The sequence below is a fragment of the Chiloscyllium punctatum genome, chromosome 3 (genome assembly GCF_047496795.1).
Source record: "Chiloscyllium punctatum isolate Juve2018m chromosome 3, sChiPun1.3, whole genome shotgun sequence".
Classification (NCBI taxonomy): Eukaryota; Metazoa; Chordata; class Chondrichthyes; order Orectolobiformes; family Hemiscylliidae; genus Chiloscyllium; species Chiloscyllium punctatum.
Window position 1 is genome coordinate 53,595,994 of NC_092741.1, and position 24,108 is coordinate 53,620,101.

The window sequence follows — 24,108 nt, forward strand, 5'->3', positions numbered from 1 at the left end:
GGAACAAGATGATGCAGACATTTTTAAAAGTAGTATCAAAGTAATGTTTCTTCAGTGTGTATAGACTGCTGTAAAGTTATTTAAAAATAGATGGAAATATGGCCAAATGAAAAGTATTTTCAAACAATTCAGTAATTTCCTGAAGGTTCAGTCAAGAAACAATGTTGCTGGTATCCACAAAAATCTCCATAAACCTAACTACCCTCTCCTCCAAAACAAATGTAGACAGAAGGCATTCGGAGAATTTTTTTAAACAACATGCTTTGCTATTTTATTATGCACCGCTGAAAATGTGTTGCTGGAAAAGCGCAGCAGGTCAGGCAGCATCCAAGGAGCAGGAGAATCGACGTTTCGGGCATGAGCCCTTCTTCAGGAAGGGCGTCAGATTCCTGAAGAAGGGCTCATGCCCGAAACGTCGATTCTCCTGTTCCTTGGATGCTGCCTGACCTGCTGCGCTTTTCCAGCAACACATTTTCAGCTCTGATCTCCAGCATCTGCAGTCCTCACTTTCCCCTCCTATTTTATTATGCATTTTATTACTAAAAAATATGAATGATTGCAAAATATTGCACATTTGAAAATGTTGATCAATTAGAAAAATGTAACATTTCATGTTTTTCCATTGTCTGTAGGACTGCATATATTCTTTTAACATTAGATTGTCAATAAATTGTTGACTCATATGACTTAATCCCTACAAACGTCTGTAAAGTTAAAGAATCTTATATTTAGATTGGTCAGGGAATGTTTGTGTACTTTCCCACTTAGGGAAAGGAATATAGGGGTTTGAAGTTTACAAGTGTTTGATCTGACAGAAATGTTTGAATCATAGAATCCCTAGTGTGGAAGAGGGCATTCGGCCCATGAAGTACACAGCGACCATTCGAAATAGCATCGCACCCCTATCAACCCCTACTCTGTCCCTGCAACCCTGCAATATTGTGTTACAAACTTTCAACAAACTTCCTTAAAAAGCCTATAATCAAATTTGATTTCAAATCTGCTTTTGGCCACAGAAAATACCAGCAATGCTTCTACAGTAGCTTAATTTGTCAAAGTTTTATTGAAAAAAATGGTTGAATGCATTATTGTAAAGACTGAATAAATTCAAAAATTGGATAAAGAATATTTTCTGAAATAAGAAGATTTAAGCATTTAGCATCCTGCAAATTATCTACCAGCAACCACTGAAGGGGATGATTTGTCACTGCAAGAAACTGACATCCAGAATGCAAGCCCCTTCTGAAATCATCAGTTTACAGAGTACAGAGATCTCATTTTGTTGAGCATGTGCACCAGGAAACACTTCCTGAATAAAAAAGCAAAATGGGACGAATGCCCAAAGCATTACAGTGTTCAGTATAAATTTGAACACTGTACTAATCACATTTATTTATGTTTCAAAAATACTACAAAATTTCATGCTGATTTTTAACAGACATTTATTTGGTTTTCTTCGAATTTACATCAGAGAAACATCTATGATTGTACCTGTAAGAGGCAACCGGTGTAGATACATATGCACACAAAGTTTAGCTAACTAATATCCATTTCACTACAAAGTTCTGACTGGCTGTTTTGGAAAGGGGCTGAGTTGAGAAGGGCGAAGTTCTATTTTTATCAAAAGTAACATTCTCAAGAGGATTATTTCACTTCCAATCCAAATTTAGCAATGGGGAAAATATACCAAAGAATTGTATATATTCATAAAAAATACCTGCCAAATTTTTTATAAAAGGAATATCATCATACAATAGACCTCAATCCAATCACTTTATAATTCCAAACTAAACTAGACCCACCTGCCTGCTCCTGGCCCATTTCCCTCCCAACCTTTCCTTTTCATGTATCTATCCAAATGTCTTTTAAACAGTGTAATCGTACCCACATCCACCATTTTTTAAGGAAATTCATTCCACTTGCAAACACCCTCTGTATAAAACATTTGCCTCTTATGTCTTGTATAAATCTCTCTCCTCTCACCTTGACAATGTGCCCCATAGTCTTGAAATCACCCATCCTAGGAAAAAAGACAACCATTAACTCTATCTAAACCTCTCATTATTTTATGAACTTCAATCAGATCACCTCTCAATGGACTATGCTCCAGTGAAAAATGTCACAGTCTATCCAGCCTTTCTTTATAACTCAAACCTTCCATACCCAAAAACATCTCTTCTGAACCCTCTCCAACTTTATATTATCCTCCTCCAACTGATAACCAGAACTGGACATAGTATTTCAGAAGAAGCCTCAATGTCCTGTACAACCTGAACATGACTTCCCAATTCTGAATAAACAGAATTGTCTTCAGGTAGACTTCAAGCCTTGTATAGTGAGGCCACACATCAAAGATTACATTTTTCAACATACAATTTTGTCTCGTCTTAAGAAAAGAATCTGCAACATTTTCAGTGATTTGGCCAGTACCTTGATAAACAATTGCACAGAATTTATGCTAAAAGAAATAGGCACTGAACTTCACAAAAGTTGGATTATAAGTGCACTGCTCTTTTGGCAGATGCCCATAGTCTTGTTGCAACAGATATATGACTAACTTAGCAATGTCCTGAAAAATCTGGCAAAACAAAAACTTAAAATAATCTCAATTTTAGCCTTAATTAAATTATTTATCCATTATTTGAAAAGGGTATTCGTGTGCAAAACAAATATGTATTTTTAAGTTAAAAATGCTATGCCACTGAGATTTGTTTTCAGATATGCATGTTCTTTCCTCCCTCTCCCACCCAAATCCACACCCCAATCAATTACACAAGTACAACGTTTTCAATTTTATACCACTTATGAATAAAAGAATATTTGAAAACTATGGTGAATTGTTTTGCACAGCTCAGTTTCTGGTATGGTATTTTATGGTTCAGAATTCTGAAGTATAAACTTGCAATTTTTTTTATATTCATATTGAAAAAACTGGTTTATATATCTAAACATATTCTTAAAATTACTGAACTTCATCCATGCCACAGCAATACTTACGACAATTATTGTAAAGTATAATTCACAAAATTATGCATCCTATTGCTGATCTAACAGCATTTCATACAATGTCAGGTATGTATTCTTAATCATGTTTGTTTTGTTTTATTTTCAACGAAACTGGAAAATTTCCCATCAACCGAAACTCTAGTTCATCTTTTTTTTAAAGTTACTTTAACTATGTGATCATTCTTTTAAAAACAAAAACATATCCCTGAGACTGCCTTTTTCTGGATGGAACAAACTCGCTGCTACAAAAAAAAACTAATTTCTGTAAAATCTGATGTTGTTTTGATTTTCCGTGTGTGTTTATGTGCAGATCTGTAAATGAACTAGAGAAGCTTTCAGACCAATCAGCGTTGCCAAGCTGCATTAGTGCTAGGAATATATATAGAGAGAGAGAGAGAGAGCGCAAGTCAAAGCGCCTCCCTGCACACTGCTGCTTTCTCACCACACTGAGCGCTCGAGTCACTCAGGCAGCCCTGCTCCTGCACAATAATCATGACGTATCTTTATTTCCACTATACTTAAAACTACATATTTTTTCTGATAATCAGAATTTTAATCCAAATCTTCTAATACATTCCTAATCATCTGCCACTCACTACTGACTATTCTTTTTTCTTCCTAAAGCGCGATTTTGTGGGGGCTAATCCGGTTTTCCTAGTAAAATTTTTGCGGGAGATTCAATTTTTCCTCTCTAAAAGTTTTCTCAGTGATATGAATCTCTCACCAAATTTTCGTAGGTCCTGGGATGCTCCTTGCCCTTCCAGTCTATTCGTTTCGGCAGCAGCTGGAAAAAATAAAACATGGTTACAATCCCCCAAATCCTCCCAAAATCCTCGCCACGCATCTTTCCTTAAAATATCAAAAGGCGATAGTTTGAAATTAGAATCAAAAGTCCTCTGCAGAGTTAGAATGCGAACTGAATGCAGCCTACCTGCTTCTCCTCCACTTCGCGTATCAGGACCTGAAAGAGCACAGAAAACCCGTTTATTGTACATGAAAATCAGCCACAAGACAGTATTAAACCCCAAAAGGTAGATTTACTCACCTCGGTCGCCTTCTGACAGGGTCCCGATGCCAAAAATCTGGCTATTAGGAAGTACAATTCTATTAAAATAATAAGACAGTGTTCAGTCATCAGATGCCTGATGGTGGCTGTAAATTTAAAAATAACCCACATAATCCTTTCTGCTTCATGTGCTTACTCACCAGATTCCAACTCATAGATTTGTTTAGTATCAGCAGGCATGTTTGGGGGTGATTTTTTAGTGTTAAACGGTGAGAGATCCGATGTAATCAGCTAGTTCTGTGCGTGAGTGTTTACTCTCCAGGAAGACTCTCCTCCATTCACCCACATAGAGAGGAACCGACTCCTCCAGCAGAGCGACTCCTTCCGCACCAAAAACAGAGTCCCCCGCCCGACAACAAGCACATACACACAGAGAGAGAGAGCAGAGAGAGAGACAAAATCCAACACCCACATTTGCAAATGCAAGAAAATAAAATGAAAGGCGGGCGTGAAATCTTGCGTGAGATCGGTGGCAACGCGTGTCAGCGCAGGGAGGTGAAGCTTTAGGGTTTTCGATTTTTTTTGTGTGTGGCGGTGGTTGTCGCTTTTTTTTTGTGAAGCGGATGGATCTGACGCATGGTTTGGGTTCGGGAGGAGGAGGGGGGTGAGGGTGAGCTGACATTACGCACAGTTACAGGAATGAGCGCAGCTACAATGTAGCGAGGGCAGGGGAAGGAAATGTAGCGAGCGAGGCAGAGGGATACCGCGCGCGCTCCGGGACCCAACCCAGCCCCTCTCGCTTCTCAAGGCGTCCACCCTCCACCGCCTTTGAAATACAATGTCTCTTCCACCCCCCCCCCCCCCTCCTCCAAAACAGCAAAATTAACAAGAGGGCAGAAACCTCCCCCTTCGAGCAGTCTTGTTCGAAACCGAAAGAAGAAGGTCTGGAGGAGGAGACAGTAGAGGAGAGAAAAAAAGAGGAAGGGGGGAAGAGAGAGAGAAAAAGAAAGAACCCACCAGAGCATGCTTGTTTTTCTTTCCCCCCACCCCCGCCCCCCTCTTCTCTCTCTGCTTTTTTTTTCTCGGAAGTCAGGGGCTTTGGTCACAAAAAGCATTCCTTCGGTTCGAGCTGTGCCTTCACAAGGTTGCCGGTAACTGGAGCGACCTATTTATACAGTCAATCTTATCTTGATCGGTGCGAGAGGGCGAATCTTGGTCGTTTCCGTCGCTGCAAATGGTGAAAAACGTTGCGGGGAGACAAGACAGCTTTAACAACACTTATTTTGCCAGTCCTGCTTTTTAATTTTCTTAATCTGCTTCAAAATTTGGGAACAGACATGTGTGTTCGTTTTTAATTTTAATGTTGATTTTGCGAAGCACTGTGTGGAAGGTTTCATCTGCCATCAGTTCTTGTGTTGTAACCTTTGCTGTTTCGCGAAAGAACTGTGAGGATAGTGTGTGAATTTCATATTTATCATCATCTAACATACTTGAAAACATTAGTGTAAGTTATCTGATTATTAATTTGAAATTGTAATAAAATGCTATTTGTTTTCTGATTTCATACTACGAAATGTATTTTTTAATTTAGATTTGTCATAAACGTCATCTGTTTGTGTTTAGCTTAGCAAGTAAACCTGATAAATCAAAATAAGTGTCATTCCTTATTTTTAAAAATTATAATAAACATGTAATGTATTAATCTTTTAATTTTTGATTTGCTTTAATTCCTAAGGAAAGTGTCTATCGAAGCTGATCATTGCTATGGAAGCAACTATTTTCTTAGGATTACTAAAAGGATTAATCAGGTTTTAAATATGCAAAGCTATTTTAAAATTTATACATTTGTTGGTTGTGTGCATGTGCACTACATAATTTACGTTCCATTTACCAGTGTTTGATTCTTTTTACATCCGTTTATTTAGAAGGCAACAATCGGCTTTTAAATTGTTGCTTTCATTGTCGTGTCAATAATGTTACATATAGAACACATTTGACATGAGCTGATCGAGAGTGTCATGTCCCTCAAAGTAAAATTGATGTGGGTTGTTTCTGTCAGTGCAAAATTTGCCCTCCATTGTAGTCCATGGAAAAAAAGCCTTGATTACAAATGTATTTTTTTCTTTAATGTATGGTGCACAAATATTATGTTATAGTTTGTTCTATGTAACTAAATGACATTAGTTGGAAAAGGGTCAATTGAATCAGTACAGTTCATTAAAGTGAATCTACAAAGGGAATATTATTTTTGATATACAAATTGGAAGCTAATCTGACAATTTCTCTTGCTTTGTATTTCTAAATCTTAGTTCCTATATAGAAAAATGAATTTTTTAATATGCATATTAAAAATCTTAAAATTGTTTACCACTCATTTGCATCTTAAATGTGACTGCATTGTGAAAACCTGAATGTCCTGCTGAAGTTCCAATGTTACATTTCTGTTAGAAGATTGAAATTCCAAAAAAAAACTTAGCGTTGACGCCCAAACTGGGCTGATGAAGGTTTGCATTGCCAATTCTGCACAGTAATCTTATTCTTGCAACAGCAACCCTGAGCAGAGAGGGATTTCTTCCCCGAACTTGAGTACAGAGAGCAACGCACTAATGAACCATATGTGTTTCTATAAATTCCAAATTCACTCCAACAAAAAAAATCTTTAATCCACTGTAAATAATCAACTATCCTGCTAAAGCAGAAAGTGTGATTTGTTTGTTTTGTATTTTACACCTGATTGTTGTCACCAATGTTGCTGTTCTTCAGTCATCACAGTGGAAAGACACACAGTTTCACATGATCATTGAAGAGGAATGGATCAGCCTCTGTCAACTCATCATTCATCAAATAGAGTGCTGTGCCCCTCTGTGATGTTGCCAGTGACCCACCATAAAACTCCCAGATCAATTACTTCAATTGAGGTAAGAAAGTTGGAATATAACATTGTGAGATGAGAACTCCTACTTGTGAAATGAGGTAAGTCCCTAACCCATATAACTACAAATCAGTTGATTAGTTTTCCAGTGAATGACAGTGCAGTGGCAGCACTGATGCTCTGGTCTCTTACTGAATTATGCCTCCTTTATGTATCATCCTGGGGGAAGGGTGGTTATTGACTTTTTTTTTAACAGTACAGGGCACTACAACTGAGCCCAATCTTATTGTCATTTGGCATCCACATATGTTTGATTTCCAACAGTTGTTGTTGGATAGCAGTCAGAAGTGGGAACTGCAGCTGTTTCTTGCATCTTCTCCTTCAGCCAAGGACGCTGGAGCTAAATGCAGCCTCATCATTGTCTTGGCTGAGATTGATTAATTTAGTATAGACTAAAAATGGACCTTGATCTTTTGTGATTTTTTCACATTGAGCGAATTATCAAAGAGTTTGATAATTAAAGGATTAGCTTATGCTTGCAATGTTGTGTTCCGAACCCATGGGCTTTTCAAACAAACCAGTTCATTCATACGATGCCACAGATTAAATAGACTCTTGTTCTAATTTGCTGAGCCTTCCTCAGTTGGCTTTGGACAGTGCTAAATGAGACTGCAATTTGAATGTAATTGTTAATTGCTGGAGAAACCCAACAGGTCTGGGAGCATATGTGGAGAGAAAGCAGAGTTTACACCTTGGTTCTACTGACTCTTTGTCAGACTCTGCTTTCTCTCCACAGATGTTGCAAGACTTGCTGGCTTTCTCCAGAAATGTCTGTCTTTGTTTCAAATTTTCAGCATCCACATTTATGTTTGTGTTTTGTTTTCGCCAATTTGAATAGCTTTTTTTTTCCATTTGGATTTGCTATTTTTGCGTGAATGCAGTGGCATGGTGGAGTTGGTAGCTAAATTCAAGTTGATTCATTTATGGACAAGAGATGTTTATGAACAGACCAGGTTTTTCTGTTTGTTGTACTTGCTGAACCTGTGGCTTTGCTCAGAAAAGCTATGCAGGGCCAGACATGGTTCTGGGGATGTTGAATTCCTTTGAGGAAGGTACAAGCAGCATCCCTGCCAAAAAGACCCCAGCTTTGCTCAATGTCTTAAAGTTGCTCTTGCTACATAGTCACCATCCTGCATTTGGAAGTGGAGTCAGCTGACATAAAACCAATTAATGTTTGACATTTTAAAGTTAGAAATGAACATCCTTAAAACTCAATAAATGATGTGATAATTTTCAGGATACAGCACAGCCAATGCTGAAAATTTCAGCGTTGACTAACTTCAGTTGAATCTTGTTTTAATGATTACCGTTTATGTAAGATATCAAATGTATATTTTCCATCATGTTTAAGTTACTGTATAATTGAAAAATAACCTAAAGTAAGACAAAGGCCAGGAATCATAAATGAGCTTTGACAAACCTGCAATATTTCTATGGCACATTAGCAATAATTTTCAGTTCCTTTCTGGACACACAAGAGGTGCCAGAACTGGTTCCATTATCCCAGGAGGGAGCTAGGAATAAACCAGAAAACAATAGGTCAATCTGTCTAACCTCAGTGGTGGGACAAAATTAATTGTATTCGGAGAGACCGGGATTAATCAAGAACAGTCAGCATGGTTTTGTAAATGGGGAAGGTCAAGTATGACCAACTTGAGTGGCTGACATCCTAAGGCCTTAAAGGAAGTGGCAGTAGAGATTGTGACAATACTCCAAACTTCCCTGGGTGTAGAATAGGTTCCGGGGATTCTGGAAGTGCTAATATTCAAAAATATTATTCAAAAACAGAGAAACTCAGAATGTAAGAAACTGTAGATCAGTTAGTTTAACATGTCGTTGGGAAATTGTTCGAATCCATTATTAAGAAAATAATAGAGCATTTGGAAAGTCAAAATACCATCCATCCCAGTCTGCATGGTTTTATGAAGAGTAAATCATGTTTTACTAATTTGCTAGAGTTCTTTGACAATGTAACAAACAATGTGGATAATGGGAATCCTGTAGGTGTAGCATATATCGACAAAGCATTTGATGAGGTCCTATACAAAGGTTAGTGCACAAGTTAAATTACTTCTAACCCTATGTGATCTTACTAACTTAGAAGGTGGATTGGCTAACCAACAGAAAGCAGAGTTGAGATAAATGCAACTAGTAGGATGCCATAGGGTTCATTTTTCGTGGCCCCAGCTATTCACAATCTATATTAATGACTTGGATGTGGGGATAGAAAATACATAGCCATATTTTCAGATAACACTGAATTAGGTGGGAAAGTAAGTTGCTATGAAGAAATAAGTTGTTAACAAATGGGTATAAATAGGTTAGGTGAATAGGCCAATATTTGGCGATGAAATTTAATGTGGATAAGTGAGAGATTATCTATTTTGGTCAGATACAGCTTGTTATCTAAATGGAGAGAAACTTCAGAGTGTTTCAGTGCAGGGCATCTGGGTGTCCTCATGTATGAATCACAGAAATCTACTATGCAGATGCCACAGGTGATAAGGAAGACAAATGGATTTTTGGCATTTAGAACTAAAACAATAGAGTATAAAAGTAGGGAGATGTTGCTGCAACTGTATAAGGCAGTAATGAGTCTGCAATTAGAACATTGTGTACAAGTTTGGAACCGTTGCATGAGAAGGAATGCAGTTGTGTTGGAGGCAGCTCTTAAGAAGTTCTCTAGATTTGATTCCAGAGATGACTGGATTATCTTATGAAGGGAGGTTGAACAGTTTAGGTTTATACTCTGGAGTTTAAAAGAATGAGAAAAGATGTAATTGATATGTAAGATTCTAAAAGTGATTGACAAAGTAGATGTAGAAAGGATGTTTCTTATGTGGGACAATCTAAACTGAGGAGTCATACTTTTAGGATAAGGGAAAACAGATTTAAAGCACACAAATGAGGAGAAATCACTTCTCACAAAGGGTCACTAACATGGAACTTACTACCTCAGAAGGAAGTGAATGCTGGAATTATCTCGTCCTCAAATTTACTCAGACAGTTTTTAATAAATCGTTCTTTGAAGAGTTATAGAGAATGAGCTGAAATGTGGAATTGAGGCTGAGATGAGATCAGCCATTTAAATGATAGAGCAGGCTCGAGGGGCTGAATTGCCTCCTACTGCTCCTAGTCCTAAAGTAAAGTTTAACTGGTTTCATTACTAAAAAGGGCTCAGAACTGCCAAAAAGAAATGTGTTTCTGTATTACTAACTTTTTTTTGCTATTCCATTTGGAGATAAATGGATAAGTTTATGCATATTGTAGAATGTGCGGATCTTTGACTTGCATATTACCATCTCAGTGGAGTGGAAAAGTAGTACAGTGTGTCCACACAAAGACATAGCACAAAGTGAAATGCAGTGTTATGGAGGGAAATTGCTGTCAGAAAGTGAGCACGTTAAATAATTGACACCCGCTGTGGTTTTATTCAGTGCGCAAGTAGTACTTGTTAGACACGGGTTTGCTAGTTGTGTTGCACTGGCCTTGATTGCAGCATGATATGGTCTCCTGTGATTGTGCTTCCATGTACAGTACAAGGAGACCATGCTACAGATTATTCTGGAGACAAAATAATGCTTTTTCCAAATAATGCCTTTTCAGACAACTTGGTGCAGTGATGAGTGCAGTTCAATTCTTTTGGTGAACATCATGGTAGACTTTGGAAAGGTCCACTTTGGTATGATTTTGGGTGGCTGTGGATAAAGCGATCAGTAGTGTGAACATTGCTCAGCTGCACATCACTTTTGAGAAAGGTCAGTGACTCAAACTTTAGAGTAGTGATCATGTGGACCTTAAATATTTGTAACATAAACTGTTAAGTGTAAAGAGCGCAAAGGGGACAGAGTTCATGAAATGTGCACAAGAATATTTCCTTGATCATTATTTTCATCCAATGAGGAAGGAAAGCAGTTCTGGATCTAATTCTAGGGAATGCATGGTGACTAATGAGTTATGCTTCAGTCTGGCAGCATGTGGGTCACAGTGGTCAGAGTATTAGTAGGTTTAGAGTTGTTATGGTAAAAAAAAATCATTCAAACAGCTTTGACAAAGGGTCAGTTAGACTGGAAACATCAGCTCTTTTCTCTCCTTACAGATGCTGCAAGACTTGCTGAGATTTTCCAGCATTTTCACTTTTTTGGATTCAAACATATTCAGTTGAAGTAAATTGAAAAAGAATTTCAGTACACTGAAAAGTAATTTGTCAAGGCAAATCGAAATCAAAAATGTTTTGATTTATGAGGTGTGGACAATGTTGGCAAGCCAAGTGCTTTTATTGTCTATCCCTAAATGTCTTTGAGAAGGTGTTTCTAAAACCAGAGTGCTCCTGTGGCAGTAGATCGGAAGTTCCAGGATTTTGATCTGGCTAGTAATGAAGGAATATTTCTGTTTTGAAAATCTAAGTGATGTATAACTTTGAAGGCAGCAAGTGGGTGCTTCTGTTGCCATACATCCTCTACCCTTCTACTAAATGATAGAGAGCCGAGGCTTTCAGAGATGCCATTCATGATGCCTTCGCGAGTTTGTGCATTTCAACCTGTAGGGAAGTTTAACAGTAGGTCATGTCTGACCAACTTGATTGGCTGACATCCTAGGATCTTAAAGGAAGTAACATTGGAGATAGTAGATCCATTGGTCACAATACTCCAAACTTCCCTGGATGTGAGCGACGTTCCAGGGGATTCAAGAAGTAATATTCAAAAATATTATTCAAAAACGGAGAGACACAAAGTAGTAAACTACAGACCAGCTAGTTCAACATGCCATTGGGAAATTGTTAGAATCCATTATTAAGACAATAATAGAGCATTTGAAAAGTCAAAATAGCATCAGAGTCAGCATGGTTTTATGAAGAGTAAATCACATTTTACTAATTTCTATTTTTTTTTGAAAATGTAGCAAGCAGCATGAATAATGGGCATCCTGTAGGTGTAGCATATATGTCTTTCGAGAAGACATTTGCTAAGGTGCTACACAAAGGTTAATGCACAATTTAAGATCACATAGGGTTGGAGGAAATTTATTAGCTTGGAAGGTGGGTTGGCTAGCCAACAGAAAGCAGAGTGTTGAATTAAATGGATCTTTATCTGGTTGATGAGATGCAACCAGTGGATTGCCACAAGGTTCAGTCCTCATGGCCCCAGCTAGTTACAGTTTGCTATTCACAATTGTGCACACTGCTACTGGTGCAGTGGTTGTGGAGGGAGTGAATGTTTGAGTGTGATAGAGGTGCTATCAAATTTAATGATTTTAAAGCATACCTGACTGATTACTGATAGGGAGGAAGGAAGAGCTTCCAAAATTAGCATTTTCTGGATTACTAAAGATTTCGCAATTAACATAGAAAAGCAGGAGGAAGCATGTGATAAATGTTAGGTCTTAATAGAGTGGAGAACCAACGTGAATACGGAAGCTGCATCTTATAAGTGAAAAATAATATTAGGCATAAATGGTTGCATGAGAATAGATTATCAAGTGATATTGAAGGAGCTCAAATGCTAAGTGTATAAATACTAAATAAAGGTATTGTAAAGAGAGATAATAACTGGTTAGGTAGAATTGAGATCTTCAGATAAACAGCTTGGGTGAGTACTTTCCGCTTCAGTGTGGGAAAATGCAAAGGTGAGAGAGAAAAATCAGTAAATTGTAGACCAGATAGTCGAACATCTGATTTCAGAGAATTAATAGAGTCAGTATTTCAGAATAGGTTGTCTGAACATCTGAACTTTCATTAAATCCAAGTAAAATCAACATTGCCTCATGTTTGACAAATTTGATTTGAACTTTTTAAAGAGGCAACTGAAGTTGCATGGGGATGTTGGAAATCTAAAACAAATGTAGAGAATGCCGGAGAAACTCAGCAGATCTGACAGCAGAATGACTTCAGAATTCCAGGATTCTCTGTTTGTTGGAATTAAAATAGCAGGCAAGGAAATGAGTTATTGAGGTAATTCATATAGACGTCAAGAAAACAATTGGTAAAGTCCTACATAAGAGGCTGTTTTCATAATGATGAAGGTTATGGAATCAAAGACAAATTAATTGACCAGTTTAGGAAATGTGTAGGAGACACAGATAATGGGCAGGTAGTCTAATTGGCAGTGTGTGACTATGACCTGTGTTGGATCCTCAACGACTTGGTATATTTATTCACAAATTGGGATAGTAAGCTACATATCTAAGTTTTCTGCTCCCACTTAGAGGTGACTTTGTAAGCATTGTCTTTGAAAATATTGCATTTGACAGACATTGACAGACTAAGCGATTGGGCAAAACTGCCAATTAGTTTCAGTGTAGGATTTCAATCCACTGGACATACAAATGCTAGAACAAGGTACTTTCTAATGAGTGAAAGGCTAAAAGCAGTAGAACTCCAAAGACTGTGTTCTAAACCATTAAAATAGCATTAAAAGGTGCAGAAAATAATTAGACTAATGATACTGGTATAAATATCTAGAGGACTCTAATAGAGGGCGGAAGTCACATTTCAGCTATACCCAGCTCTTGTTAAGCCATATCTAGTGCTGTGATAAGTTCTTGGTAGCTTAGGAAGAATATGTTGGCCATCAAAGAATGCAGCGTAGATTTACCATAATGAAACCTAATATACAAAAGTCAAACTTACACAGATTGGATATCATGGAATTTAAAAAGTCAAGGGCAGTTTGAATTAAGTTTTCAAGATATCACAGGAAGCAATTAGGCAAAAGTGTGGTAGAAGGTTAGAGTTCTTTCACAGATACCAATGGATGCTAAATCGATTCCAAAATTAAGATTGATAGACCTTTATGGAACAAAGATATTAAATATTGTGCAGAAAACCCTGATACGTGGAGTTAGGTCACAAATGAATCCTAATCTCATCAGATGACAGATAATTCCCAAGGCTGAAGGATCTCCTCAGAACATTCCGTCAAAGTAAAAGCAAATACAGTGGTAGCAAAGATGTTAAAATGTTTCTCAAATCGTTCTGACACCTTAACAAGTGTGCACATGCATACCATTCAAATATCTGTTCCTGTATCCCCATTAAGGTTGTAGCAGCTTGAACCATTTCATGCTGTGTTAAATAAAATTAAACCAAAGTACTGAAAGGGTTAACTGTACTCAAAAGAGAAAAGGTCACCTTGTATAAATGGGATGTCTCTAGATTCCTGTCAATAGTAAGTGTAGAAATTATTGATAATCTTATATTCCTCCTTAGTTATGGGAGTGAAGGTGATTGCAAATTTTAAACATTATTCTAAAACAAGGAGAGTGGTAAACCTGGTAACAATAGGCCATTAGCCTTGTGTTGGACAATGAAATAATCCAGTGTATGATTTATTGCTACTTAAAATCAATGAATTAATAGCACATATTTAATAATGACACACAGTGTTTGACTGACTTAGTTCCATGATTTGATGAATGAACATGAAGGGTTGATAAGAATAGTGAGGATGACACTTGTGCATGTGAACCTTCAAAGGGGATTTATAACGTACAACATCATAAACTTCTGACCAAAATTGAAACTTGAAATTAAGTGACAGTGGCTGCATAGGGATAACATTGTCTATGGGACAGATGGAAGAGAATTACTGATTTCTTTTTGCAATCTGGAGAGAAGTATGTACTAGTGTCACCTAGGGGTTGATATTTTGACAGCTGCTCTTTTTAATCTACATTACCTATCGAAGCTCGGCTTATTAGGGAAAAATTTCAAATTTTATAGGTGACACAGAACTTAGAACAGTGATAGATAGTGAGGAAGAAAGAAACAGATTTAAGATGGGCATTGAAATTGTGAAATAGGTTGAAACTTAACAAATGATATTTAACACAGCATGAAATGGTTCAAGCCGCTACAACCTTAAAGCGGATACAGGAACTCATATTTGAATGGTATGCATGTGCACATTTCTTAAGGTGTCAGAACGATTTGAGAAACATTTTAAAAATCCATTCTTTTTATCTCTTGATAAATTCACAGCTATCACCAGAGGTAAAAAGAAGTAGGAATACTTAATGAGGTTAAAGGCTGATAAGTTCCCTCAATCTGATGACCTGATTAGAGGGTGTTTAAAGGAGTAGATGCTTGGCTTGTAAAATTTCAAAAACCTCTAAATTCTGGAGAGGTCACAGCAGATTGGAAAGCTGTAAATGTGACGCCTCCAGGCTGACAAAAAGGAGAGTATAACCCAGTTATCCTAATTCCTCTCATTAGAAAATGATAGAATCTATTATTCATTATTGAAGGTTGCTCAAAATAGAGGATAACATTTGACCGGCTGGATGAATCTTCAAATGACTGAGCAGCCCAATTTTGGATTGCTATTACTTTTTATGCAGAATATCAAGTTGCGTAGGTAAATGGAAGTCGTAGCCCAAGACTGGCTTCCTTTTCCCATGTTACCACCATTCTGGTTTATGGGCTGAGTCACTGAACCTCAGAGTAGCTTGAATCTTGAAAGATCTGGAGGTGCCATGTTGAGCACTCAGCAGCTTTCTCCTCCCAGTTAGTGATGTCAATGCCTCTGTGCTTTAAATGGCCTTTGAATGTATCTTCATGTTTTATTTTCCTTTGGCTGCCCTTTGAGTGTTGGTCATTGGAGAACCTGGAGAAGAAAACCTGCCAACAGAAGAATTTTTTGGGGCATTTGGACACAGTGACCTCCTTTGGAGTTGGTTCTTCATGAACAAGAAATTGATACTGGTAGACATATCTTCGTGAAGAATGGTCACACTGAACCCATGGTCTTACCATTTAATCCCTAGGATTCAACTTGGCTTTAAGCATCCTCAAGTGATATTGGTGGATGGTCTAGGTTTCACTCAGAAGAGCAGGGTTGTCAACACAACAGGCTTATATACCAGGACCTTTTCTTGACTTCCAGGAGTCCCTGGTATCAAAGACGCAGCTTGTTTTCATGCTGTATGACCGTGACCCATTTTGTCTACTTGAAGAAGACAATTCTGGCATAGTTCCCTCAATGCTGGACTTCTTCATCGATAGTGGTCCTTTGGAGAGTGGCCACTGAGAAATGGGAAATGTTGCACGTTCTCCAGAGCCACCTCTTTATGTAGATAGTGCGAGGGATGCTCAACTCTCCCAGGGAATATTGGTGAAGGACTTCGGTATTGTCAATGTTTAACAACAGGCCAAACCTTACGTATGAGGTTCTACAAATGTCAGCATCCTTTGCATGTCCTAAAGCAACAAATCCTCACATAGCAGTCACCTACAAACTGAAAATCATGGATGTCTGTGATGATGACTATGGTTTTTGCCCAGAAGCAGCCAAGATTAAAGGGTTTCCTGACCAGACAATATTGGATGCTGACAGTTGGTGGTAGGCTATCTCAGATGAGCTTAATGATGATGCTCAGGAAGTGGTCAAGTTTGTTTGACCCATTCTGGGATGTGAAAAGTATCAGTTTCAGATCCTCCACTCATGACCTCGGTGGTCATATTGTCAAACAGGATTCGCAAGATTATGACAGACTTCAACAAAAGAAGGTCAGCAATCGATCAAATTTCACAATTTAAAAAATCAAATGTCTCTGCCATATCTATGGAGTCAAGGAACAACTTTCCTGCAGGCTGTGTTCCTGTATCCTCTGTCATTCCAACATCAGAGTTATCCCCCCTTGTAGTTTGGAGAAATAGTCACATCTTCAAATCTCTGGGCACATTTCTTTTCATTCCAGACACTGAGGCTGAGCTGATTGAGTCAACAGATGAGCTAGTAGCTGCTAACATAATATTCCTGAGTAGGTTTACTGTCTGGCATGCAAACCTTGTTGGTTTGTATCTCTTGGATGCCATGCTTAAGCTCATTGATGGTTGGTGGATCACTGGGGAAGTTGTGGGATAGTTTGCCGCTGCTGAGAATATACGACATCTCGTTAAATAACCATGCCCTCAGGTTAAGTCTAATATCTCAAGTACTCTAACAACTTTTGTTTTAAACTACGCATTCATGACCTCCTGTCTGTACTAGATACACTCTTTTTCTTAAGCTTGATACCTGTGTTTGATGGTTATTTGTTTTTCTTGGGGTTGATAGGCAGTAATGAAGAGGCAGCAGCATAGTGGTAATGTCAATAGGCTAGTCATCTAGACTCTCAGGATAATGTTATGGGGACATGGGTTCAAATCTGCCACTCCAGATGATGAAATTTGAATTTTAATAAAAATCTGGAATGAAAACCTAGCTGAAAAGCAACTGTGTGAACACTGTTAATTGTCATAAAACCTCTTCTGATTCACCAGTGTCTTTTAGAGAGAGAAATCTTCCCATCCTTGCCTAGACTGGCCTATGTGTGACTCCAGAACTACAGCAATGTGATTGACTCTTAATGGGAAATAAATGCTGTGATAAGATTAGCCAGCGATGTTCACATCGTATGAGCAAACAAGTGATAGCAACCGATAATAAGACCGGAGAAGGGAGTAGGCCATTTGCCCCTTTGAACCTGTCCCACTATTCAATATGATCATGTCACTCAGGAGTTTTCCCACCTTCTCCCCCATACCCTTTGATACTTTAGCCCTACCTAACTACGACTTCAAAACGTTACGTTGCTTTCTGCAACAGAAGTTTACAGACACCCCACTCTGGGTAAAAAAATTTCTCATCAACTAAATAGTCTACTGCTGTAGTGTTGACTATGATCCCTGCCTGATTCTGGACTCCCTGGTCATCAGGGACATCCATCCTGCATCTAGAACTATGTGGTGGTTTCAAAAAGGTGTCTCCTACTTAAGATTGAAGATGTGAAATGGCTTCGGTGTGAGAGTATTTCGTATTTAGAGCCTTCTCCCCCATTTGAGCATGAAGGCTGTGCCATTGCAAACATTCAAGGCCAAACTTGAAGGAGTTTTGATTGACCAGGGATTAAAGATCTTAGGGGATCAGGCAACTAAATGGAAATAAGGCCACATTACGTCATCCACAATATTATTGTCACTCCCGAAGCCAAAATTCTCACTTCTATTCTTATTTCTAGTTCTTATGCATACTTGGCTTTGTAAGCCAGTACCTAGAATACATAAATAAGAAAGTTATTCTAAACCTTTGTAAAGCACATCTTAGGCCTCAACTGTATTTTCTTTTTGCAGAGGAAAAATTCGAAGATCCTCACGGCCTTGGTGAGGTTATAGAGAAAATTCATTAGAATAATGCTAGTTACATGGAGAGATTAGCAGAACCATTTATTCCCTTCTCCTTCTTGTGCTTACTAGCTACTCATTGCATAATTTGCATTTACTACTTATGTACGTACCGCTCTATGCTAATAAGTTTCTTCTCAATTCCCTCTTTGGTTTAGATATTGATAGCCTCAAGTAAAAACTCCATCTACTCTCTTGAAATCTTTCATAGTTTTAAAGTTCAGTTCAGTCACTTCTCAGCCTTTGAGTTCCTTTTCTCTTGAAAACCAATGTGTCTATTAGTTTCTAATATATATAACCTACAGTCTGGTATCATTCACATGAATCACTTTTTTTCCTCATCTCCAATGCCCTTCTATCCTTTTAATAATATGTGCCTAGAACTGAGCACAATCCTCCAAAGTGTGGTCTACCCCAATTTTGATACAAGTTCAGCACAATATTAGATTAGATTGGATTAGATTACTTACAGTGTGGAAACAGGCCCTTCGGCCCAACAAGTCCACACCGCCCCGCCGAAGCACAACCCACCCATACCCCTACATCTACCCCTTACCTACACTACAGGCAATTTAGGATGGCCAATTCACCTGACCTGCACATCTTTGGACTGTGGGAGGAAACCAGAGCACCCAGAGGAAACCCACGCAGACACTGGGAGAACGTGCAAACTCCACACAGTCAGTCGCCTGAGGCGGGAATTGAACCCAGGTCTCTGGCACTGTTAGGCAGCAGTGCTAACCACTGTGCCACCGTGCTGGCCAATATATTTATTTTGAAGTTCTATCTCACTAAACATGAACCCAATTGCTAGGTCAACCTCTTTTATGGGCTTATTAACCTTAAATACTACCAGTGATTTGTGTACTGGTACCTTTGATCTCTTTGTTTCTCTATCCCATTTCGGTTCTTTCTTTCTAAATAAATGTGATGCCCATATTTTTCATAGCAAAACTTAATAACGCATTTATGTTCAGATTTATTTGCCAAATATATGTCCATTCTGCAAGTTTATTAATATCTTGTTTTTTGTTTCAGTGTATCTCGGTATTGACTATTCATATATTTAGAAATCATCAGTGTTGATTCCAAATTGTTTATAAGAGTTGAACTACAGTGAACCTGGCCGATGTTTGTGTGAGGACCCCACTTTCCATCTCCTACTGCTTTGAATATCTACCCTTCACTCTTAGTGTCTGTCTCCTTTCTCACTTCTAGCCAACTGGCATGTGTTAATTGCTCCCTGACCTTAATACATGTCTTATGACGTGGCACCTCTAAACATCATTTGGAAAGTGCGATAAATTTTATGTACCCTTCATTCTGTAACATCTTGAAAAAATTCAGTGAGGTTGGTCAAGCCAGGATTTTTTTAAAAATCCATGCTGATTTCTGTTGGTATATTTTTAGTTTAGCTCTAGTTTCTGGATGATTTTCTGTTTTTTCCTTTAGGAATTTAAATTTTTTTTTCAGTTGCCTGTATTAAGCTGACTGGTGTATATTTCCGCATACATGTAAAAACACATTTAAGTCAGCATTGTCACTTTCCTTTTGCATATTTACCAGCTGATGAGACATCATTGCATTATGCATCAAGAAGCTGTAGGGGGTGGAAGGGCCATCCAGCATTTGGTCACTGATGTGCGAATCCAAGCTGCTAGCTATATTCACACAACAGTCTTCATTGCCAGTTTGAAAACCTAATCTTCTGGATAAGCGTAATGCACAATATAACCTATTTTTCTTCAATATTATATGCCGATGCAATGTAGCACAATTTTAAATTTTAGGTTTTTCGAACAACAGAACGAAATGCTCATGGATACATCCAGAAATGCAAGATTTTTTTTAACACAGCAAATTGTTTGAATTGGAGTGCACTGCCTGAAAAAATGCTGGAAGCAGATGCTTTAATAAGTTTCAAAACAGAATTGGATAAGTACTTCAATACGAAGAAGTTTCCAGTGTTGTGCTGCACTGTAAGTATTGGGAATTTGGAAGCTATTGTTTCAGTTTCCTCTCCAAACCCATAATCCCGTAACTACTGACTCCATTCCTTTCACTGGCAACAGTCAGAGATTAAGACATCTGACAGTCAGTTTATTGCCTTGGTATTATGTTTGACCTGTGAGTGAGCTTCTGACTATCTGTTAAAACTATGCCTGTCCATTTCCATTTCATAATTACTCCCAGTCTCAGGTCTTCTGCTGCTAAAACCCTCACCCATGCTTTTGTTATCTTGAGACTACACTAGTCCAAAAAATACTGGAGTGATCTCTCACCCTTTAAGTTCCATTAATGTCGTTATTCAGAGCCTTGTGCTCATCTTTTAACATGCATCCAGACATGTTCACCTGGATCCTCATACTGCTCAGTGATCTACATAGACCCCCAGTGAAGCTACACAATTTTAAAATTCTCATTCTTGTTTCCAAATCCCTTCATAACTTCATTCTATATCTCTAGTCTCCAGAAGCCCTACAATGCTGTAAGAAATCTGTGCTCCTCTAATTCTGGTCTTTTGTACATCCTCCATTTTAATTGTTTCACCATTAGGTGTCCTGCCTTCAATTGCCTAGCCCCAAGCTTAAGAATATCCTGTTTAGACCTCTCAATATCAGTTCCCTCATTTAATACCCTTCTTAAAGCTTACATCTTTATCCAAGCATTTAGTCTTTTAGTACTTAGCTCGAGTACTTGTCCTAGTTTGCTTTATAATGTTCATGTGATCTACCTTGGAATATTTCATTCCATGAAAGGTGAACATGTTATTGATGGGAAAGGCAGGTGTGTCTGAATTCTGCACTAATTCATGACGAGCTGATTGTATTCCTAATCGATCTTTCAAATAACTTGAACTTTTTTAAGATGATGCTGTATGGGAACATACAAATCATGTCAGCTGCTTAGCTAGGCATGGGTTTTAACTTGAAACTTCACATGTTTAAAAATCAATTATCTGAATTTGTGCACTTCCAATATCTCTCAGGAATATTGAAGAGATTTATGTGAGAAATTCAAATGGATCTGACCAAATCTTATGAAATCATCTCAATATTTGACACACTGGATTTTCTCATGTATCAGAGGTTTTCATAGTCATGTACTCTATACCCAGCTCCCATTGTCATCTTCAACATATGGCTTCCATTTAAGGATCATGGGCAAACATTCAGAAGATTTCCTTATTCACAAGAAAGTTGGTGGTAAATCTGAACGGGAAGCAAGCCTAGATCTCCCTTTCAGAAACACATATCAAAATTATTGAGAGAGAAATATTTTTCTAAGAAATGTAAATGCTCTCTTGGTAAATCTAGTAGCAGTGATTGTATTATTGAACGTGATACTTATAACATTAATATATCTAATCCATTAATTAATTGCAACACAAGTCATAATGACACACTGGCTATTTAGTCCATTAAGTCTATGATAGCTCGCCTATCATTCCTTCAATCACTCCTATTCAACTATTCTATTCCCATAGCCCAGTTGATGTGTTTCCCACAAATGTAGGAAAATATACTCCATCATCTGCATTTCCACCATCCTCATGGTTCTAGTACATTACTGCTTGCTCCTTAGCGGTAGTCCTTCCTTGCATTTCCCTGTAGTTTCTTTCCCAATTCTTAAATAGCCACCATACCATCAGCTATTGGAAGCAATTTTTCTTTGTATATCTTGATCTAAAATCTTGTAGACCTCTGTCAAATCTCACAAGCTTTTCTATTCCAAGGAGAAAACTCCAGCTTCTTCAACCTGACATTGTTGCTAAGATCCTCAATCTTTGGAATCACTCTATGGGAAGTATAAAAGGGACCTAAGGGGCAACTTCTTCACACACAGGGTGGTACATGTATGGAAAGAGCTGTCAGAGGAAGTTGTGGAAGCTGATACAATTGCAGCATTTAAAAGGCATCTGGATGATTAGGAAGGGTTTAGAGGGATATGGGCCAAGCGCTGGCAAATGGGGTTAGATTAGGTTAGGATATCTAGTCGGCATGGATGAGTTGGACTGAAGGGTCTGCTTCCATACTGTACATCTCTCTGACTCTTAAGTTTCTTTGCACCCTTTCAAGGATTCTCTCATCCTTCTGTCCTAAAGAGTGGTGACTATAACTGGATGCAATACTGCAATTATAGCCTTAACCAGAGCTTTGTATAGGTTCAGCATATATCCCCTGATGTTATACTTTTTTATGGGGTATAATCTATTGTTCCAAAAGGTTTGATATCTTTGAGTTATGCTGCAGCCTGCATTTGATTTAAAAATCATCCTCACAAATATATCAGTGCACATAAATTGCAAAGAAGTTGGTATATGGAAAATGTAGAGCACTCCACATTCCTACAGTTCAGTGTTTCAAGGCAGAAAATGCTTTGTTATTTTCAGAAATACTTTAGATGAAGATACTTCACTGAACATACATGGCAATATGACCAGTAAAACTGTTTTACCATCGCTACTGTTTCTGTTTAACAACATTATTTTCTTACAAAATGAAGTGGTTTTGGCTAACTGGTTCTGAAAACCTGTAAGTGTCCTGACTAGTTTCTGATTGCAAATACCTGGAGGTGATACCCTCTAATTGTACAGGCAAGGCACATTGGAAAGCATCTGCTTCTGTCTTTATGGAACATGTGAAATGTCGTCATCACCTGCATGTCTTTAATCCTCTAACATCTGTTCCTCATAATGGTTTACAAACATTAACTTTACTATTGCCTTCTTTCGGCCACAATACAAACTGTCGTGAATAAATTTCACACACACTTCTGCACATTTGCATATGTAACTTGCATATCCAACTGTCTTGCATGTTACGCACAAGGTTTGCAGTGGAATATATTACAAGAGATTTATGTGAGAAATTCAAATGGATCTGACCAAATCTTATGAAATCATCTCAATATTTGACACACTGGATTTTCTCATGTATCAGAGGTTTTCATAGTCATGCACTCTATACCCAGCTCCCATTGTCATCTTCAACATATGGCTTCCATTTAAGGATCATAGGCAAACATTCAGAAGATTGAGTCTGTTGGATACGTCTGTTAGTTGCGTTGGTTTGTGCACTTTTTTTAACATAATGAGCAAGTTAAATAACCTTCGTTTTAAGTGCATTTAATCTTTAAAATGAAGTCCACAGCAGCTGTTCTGTTTTTTAAAAAAAACACTGGCTTTAAAAAGAAGCATTTATTTGTCATCTATTTTTATTTTCTATTCTGCTGTGATTTGCCATTTCAAAATTTTGAAAAACAGTATTGCAGCTTCAGTAGGCTGCACCATCTTGTCACGAATCTTCCATTACATGGAAAGAACCTTGTAAAAACAAATTTTTAATCTGACTAAAATGATCTGTTTTAGTTTGTGAATATTTAGATGTGCCCTCCACGAGTAATACCACTCAGAAATGCAAACATATGACAATATAGTACACTAGGAGGACATTTCGCCTATTGGGTCTGTACACACTCTTTGTAGATCTCTTCAATTGATTCCAGACTCCTGCTATTCCCTTCAAGTTTTGTAAGTTATTCCTTTAAATATTTATCCAATTTTCTTTTGCATTGAGCTGTTGAATCTGCTTCCACTACCTATTCACAAATTCATCCCAAATTTCAATAATCACTGTGTGCAAAAATAAACCGTATGAGAGAGTATGGAGTTGGATTAGGATTATATTTTGAAGTAGCAAAGTTGTCAAAACAGTCCCAAGTCGTAATCTAACTTGCAAAGAAACTTTACAACGCCAGCCCACACTTCAAATTGTGGCCCCCATCAGCAAGATTTTAAGGACCATCTAATCCAGGATGCAGATGGAATTTAAAATTGTTACATGCCCAAGTTCAGCTAACTTAATACAAACTAGACATCAAACTGACAACTTTCGTCATTGTATGGCTTAGATACTCAATGGGTAAACATATTGACCTTTGAAATGAGTTTGATTTTATTTGAATTAACCAGGGAAACCAGTGCTTCATTTAGTTAGCTGC

The 24,108-nt window shown here is 37.9% G+C and overlaps 1 protein-coding gene and 1 long non-coding RNA gene across 3 annotated transcripts in view; one reads left to right on the forward strand and one right to left on the reverse strand.

The window, feature by feature from the left end:
• The window catches only part of phip (pleckstrin homology domain interacting protein), a 206,553-nt gene extending 201,955 nt beyond the window's left edge, over positions 1-4,598 (reverse strand). For both annotated transcript variants that reach the window (XM_072553357.1, XM_072553354.1), the window contains exons 1-4: positions 4,213-4,598; positions 4,052-4,110; positions 3,938-3,967; positions 3,731-3,790 (exon numbers count right to left, since the gene is read on the reverse strand). In XM_072553357.1, coding sequence (XP_072409458.1) covers positions 3,731-3,790; positions 3,938-3,967; positions 4,052-4,110; positions 4,213-4,252 — 189 coding nt within the window. In that variant the 5' untranslated portion in view covers positions 4,253-4,598. The remainder of the gene's footprint in view (positions 1-3,730; positions 3,791-3,937; positions 3,968-4,051; positions 4,111-4,212) is intronic.
• Positions 4,599-4,685: 87 nt separating this feature from the next.
• Positions 4,686-24,108, forward strand: part of LOC140458722 (uncharacterized) — a 134,033-nt gene continuing 114,610 nt past the window's right edge. The window contains exons 1-2 of the long non-coding RNA XR_011953629.1: positions 4,686-5,516; positions 6,776-6,930. This is a non-coding gene — a long non-coding RNA (uncharacterized lncRNA). The remainder of the gene's footprint in view (positions 5,517-6,775; positions 6,931-24,108) is intronic.